Raw genomic sequence first — 4,511 nt, forward strand, 5'->3', positions numbered from 1 at the left:
AAAGCACTGTAAAAAAAATCTCCTCAAAAGCTGCAAAAGTGTTTGGTTTGACTAAAAAATATTAGATTTGAACCAAGGCATCAGTGTGTCAGTAACATTTTATTGCATGAATTATAAAAAGCTTTTTTATTTCACTTATTTAGTTCAAGTTTTTCTAACATGCATGTCAGGCAGCAGGTCTCAACCTGGACAGATCACCGACTGGACCCTGGCTCAGTGTTCATGGATTTATTGCCCCCACTCCCCAGTTTTAAACAGAAATTTAATAAACAACTATAATAAAAAATAAATAAATAAAAACACAACACGAAAACACCAAAAGACACAAAATGACCAAAGAGATAAAGACGACTATGAAAATTGTACAAAAATCATCAAAACAATTTTTAAAATGACAACCAAGTAGGACATATTTAGCAATTCTAATTTTTTTTCCCCTTCATTTAACCAGATTTAAACCCCTATTGAGATCAAGATCTCATTTGCAAGCAGGACCTGGGGAAACAGTCTACAGCACACGTCATAAAAGAGTTACACAAGACACAAACACAATGAAAGGACAATCAGAACAATTTAAACCATCATAAAATTTCATAAACTGGGTGAAAAAACACGTAAATGTAAAGACAAAATGAGAAACAAAAGATCTGAAATTACAAACAGAACTGGGATGTCACTGGAAAGTCCCACCAAAAGAATACACACACACACACACACACACACACAGACAAATCAAATCAACAACAAGAAGGAAGAAAAAAATCACCAAACAAAAAGGACAATGATATAAAAACATGGAAGATGAGAAAATCCCAAATAGTTGCTGACCACAGAGAGACAAGAAATAAAAAAAAGGACAGAATGCAGCAAAGAACTGCAAAGATACCAAAAAACACAGTAACCCAAACACAAATTTAAAAATATATATGATAAAAATAACTAAATTTGATGAAAAGGGTGAAAAAGGGTTAAATATAAAATGCTAAAACATAAATGTTACATTTTATGCATTTAACATGAAATGCTAAAATGCATAAAATACATGGAAATTGGACAAAATAAGGAAAAAAGAAAAAAAAACACAAAATACAAAAATACACAACCTGTTACGGAACATTCTTTCAAAAGCGGCTTATATCCTAGGAAATAATAACAAAAACAGAAGGAGTGGAGATACGGTGTATGTGAATGCTACAAGTTTCTAACAATTTATTATTAACATTTATTTCTCTAATTTTTACTTGCTTCTGTTGAATAATATGAAGCTTATATGGGACCTAAAAAGGTCAGATTAAACCATCTGAGAATTTTAGATGTCAAGAAATAATATTTTTTAAGTTTATTATCAGTAATTAAATAGGAATGTAAGAATGCATTAAAGTTACATAAACCAGCTTGGAAATGACATTTTAGCAAATATAATACAGTCAAACACTTTCTTATAATCTATTAAAGCCATCTTTTTTCTCAAGATCATTTAAAGCTTTTCTTTACTTTGGCTGCATTTCAATCTTTTGTGGGTCCAGTTCTAGATCATTTAGTTGAATCTATAAAAATGTCACAGTTAGAGAGACATAAAGACAGTATTTTAACACAAACAAGGTGATTTCCATGAAATTATCAGCTAAAAACTGGGCATATGATCAACAGCAGGGTGATGCATCCCTCATGTGTGTAAGGTCTTTGCTGGGTTAGTCCCTATTATTTAGATATGCATTTTGTAGATATTGTTAATCTGCTGTCATTATTGTACTTTATTTTTTATTTTCATTCTCTTGGCCTTACACATCTCCTGTTGCCTGTACTTGCTTTGTATTATTTAATGCACATGCTGCACAAAATGCCGTCATGATCAGGTCAAAGGACTAAAAAAAGAAATGTGGAGGGGGAAAAGGCAGCCAGAGATTTAAAAAAAAAATTTGGAAGAGCTTCAGAAAAGATGGAGAACCTTAAACCAAGACTGCTTTGAAAAAATTGCAAGAAGGTTTGGCTCCTTGGAAGCAAAATATGAATGAATGAATGAATGAGGGATGGTTTAAATTTGTGCACAATAAGGCACATATGCTTATTATTTTGCTGCTATTGTACCTTCACTCGAAGCTGTAAAAAAATAGATAATTTAAAAACGGAAAGCTTGAAGAAGAAACTGAAGCAGTACCAGTATGTGACCACTAGTGGGCGATCGAGTATTTGAGCAGCCCTAAAAGCCGTAGCCTGACTCGTCTTCTTCTCTCCTCGACTTCAGACTACTTCCTGGATACGCGTAGACCACAACAGCTCTCTAGGATTTGCTATTATATTCGTCTCGTAGCCAATTTTCCTTCCCCTCCCGCTTATAGACGCACGGACGCTCAGTATTTTGACGACAAATGATCGTTGCCGCGGAGTTACCGATGATAACGTAGCGGGACGGCGAGGCGGAGGGCGGAGAGTGAGTTAATGATAATAATAACGCTCAGGGGAAGGGACTTTAATATCTGAAATGTGTTTGTAAGCATTTTGTTACATTTAAGTTATGCATGTGTTTGATGAGCGGTTGTTTTCGATAAGAAACAAAGGTGGAAATGTGACCAAACGCAGCTGTCTTTATGTTCCTCCTAGAGACGGAGAGAGAGAGCGCCACGTCATTGATCGACGGAGTTAGAAAAATCAACCCCAGTTCGTACTCCTCCCGGAGATTAGTCCGTGACAGACCCACGGGGGGGCTTCAGAGCGCAGCTGCCCCTCCGCCTAGTTTGGCTTTATTTATTTTAATTTATCCGTCTCCACAAGAGGCTCAAAATGACGGCGTCTAACTGGGGCCTGATCATGAACGTGGTGAACAGCATCGTTGGAGTCAGTGTGCTCACCATGCCTTTCTGCTTCAGACAGGTGAAACTTGCACCCTTTTCCAGACCTTTTTTTTTCTTCTATAAGTCCTGTAAGCTGGCACGGTTTCCCAGTACATTTCAGGTCTTGCTTGGCATACAAAGAAGCCAGCTTGTGTTATTTGTTGACACAGATATCATGCAAGGTGCTGCCAATGGGAGCATGTTGGTGTTTCCATCCATCCATTTTCTTTTACCTGCTTTCCTTTCCGGGTCACAGGAAGCTGGTGTCTCCAGCCATCACTGTATGAGAGGCAGGGGACACCATGGACCGTTCACAGGTCCATCACAGAGACACATAGAGACAAACAACCATTCACTCTCTCACCTAGGAACAATTTGAGAGTTAACAATTAACCTAACATGCATATTTTTTAGTCTGTCGGAGGAAACCGGAGGAAACAGTAGATCAGTGCAAACATGAAGAACATGCAAATTCCACCTAGAAAGGCCCCAGGTCGGGAAATCATCCTACAACCTTCTTGCTGGGAGGCGACAGCTTAAACCTCTGCACCACTGTGCCACCCTGGTGTTCTCAGCTTTTATATAAAAGGAACGTAAACTCTTCTTGTTTAAGCAACTTATCGTATATTTTGCAGTTTAGAATTTTAAAGAGTCTGGAAACACCAATATGCTTCTTTATTTCCATACTTATCTGGACTCAAAGAATATTCCTTATAAGAAAAAATATATACTTTTTCCACACTTTTTAGGAATGTGTAGGAATCCTGAGGGGGTCATTTGCATCTGTAAGTACAGGCAGTATTTCAAAATTCTCCCTGACAGAAAAAGAAAAAAAACGTGAAGCTGTGAATTGTTAGAATAAACCCAAACAAAAACCAACAAAACACACCTTTAAGCCGATTACTTTAAACCAACAACATGAAGCTTGAGATAACTTGGGAGAATTTCACCTGGTAACATTTTGTCATTCTCTTCTTGGGTCATAACTGCATTCATAAGTAAGCATCAAACTGTATCTTAATGTCAAAAGATATGTCAAATTTTGGGTTAATGTAGTTGTTGGACAGCTCAAAAACTGCATCATCTTTCCACAACAGGGCTTTATAATCTGCAGCTGGTTATTTGCACCTAATTTTCCTATTTACCAGTGACTCTGTGGCTTATGCCTTCATTATAAGATGAGGGGTTAGTTTTATTTTACCTTTGGTTGAGCATAAACAGCCTCTGCATTGATGACACTTTGAGAGTTTGCATCGGCAAACACATCTTTTAGTAGGTTTTGACAGAAATGCCTGTAACCTTTTGACTTTTTAATGCTGGCAAAAATGGGTGGAAGAAATGAGGAACTCCTTGGAGAAAAAAACAAAAATAGTTGAATTTAGGTGTATAAAACAGGACAAAGTTTAACAGGTGGAGACTGCAGATCTTTCTTATGTAATCATGATTTTAGGAACGTTTTTCTTGTGATGCCTTTCAGCTGCCTACTTCCTGTTCTGTTTCATTCCTTCCTGACTGCCAGTGGCAGTAAACAAAGTGGATATGTCTCCTCGCGCTCCGCGCAGGTCGAGAATTAATGTAAACAAAGTCACGCACGTGACACGTAGCTCACCTGGGCGTGCGTCTATAAATAGCACGTGTGAGGCTACGTTCGGCCTCTTTGTTCTTCTCGCGGTCGACCTG

At 37.6% G+C, this 4,511-nt stretch overlaps 1 protein-coding gene across 4 annotated transcripts in view; it reads left to right on the forward strand.

The window, feature by feature from the left end:
- The first annotated feature begins 2,228 nt into the window (after positions 1-2,228).
- Positions 2,229-4,511, forward strand: part of slc38a10 (solute carrier family 38 member 10) — a 33,077-nt gene continuing 30,794 nt past the window's right edge. For 3 of the 4 annotated variants that reach the window (XM_017418433.3, XM_017418434.3, XM_037980611.1), the window contains exons 1-2: positions 2,229-2,431; positions 2,602-2,871. In XM_017418433.3, coding sequence (XP_017273922.1) covers positions 2,782-2,871 — 90 coding nt within the window. In that variant the 5' untranslated portion in view covers positions 2,229-2,431; positions 2,602-2,781. Of the gene's footprint in view, positions 2,432-2,580; positions 2,872-4,511 lie in introns of all 4 variants that reach the window. The other variant, XM_037980610.1, reaches the window with a different exon arrangement.

Source organism: Kryptolebias marmoratus, linkage group LG17 (genome assembly GCF_001649575.2).
Source record: "Kryptolebias marmoratus isolate JLee-2015 linkage group LG17, ASM164957v2, whole genome shotgun sequence".
In the NCBI taxonomy this organism is placed as follows: Eukaryota; Metazoa; Chordata; class Actinopteri; order Cyprinodontiformes; family Rivulidae; genus Kryptolebias; species Kryptolebias marmoratus.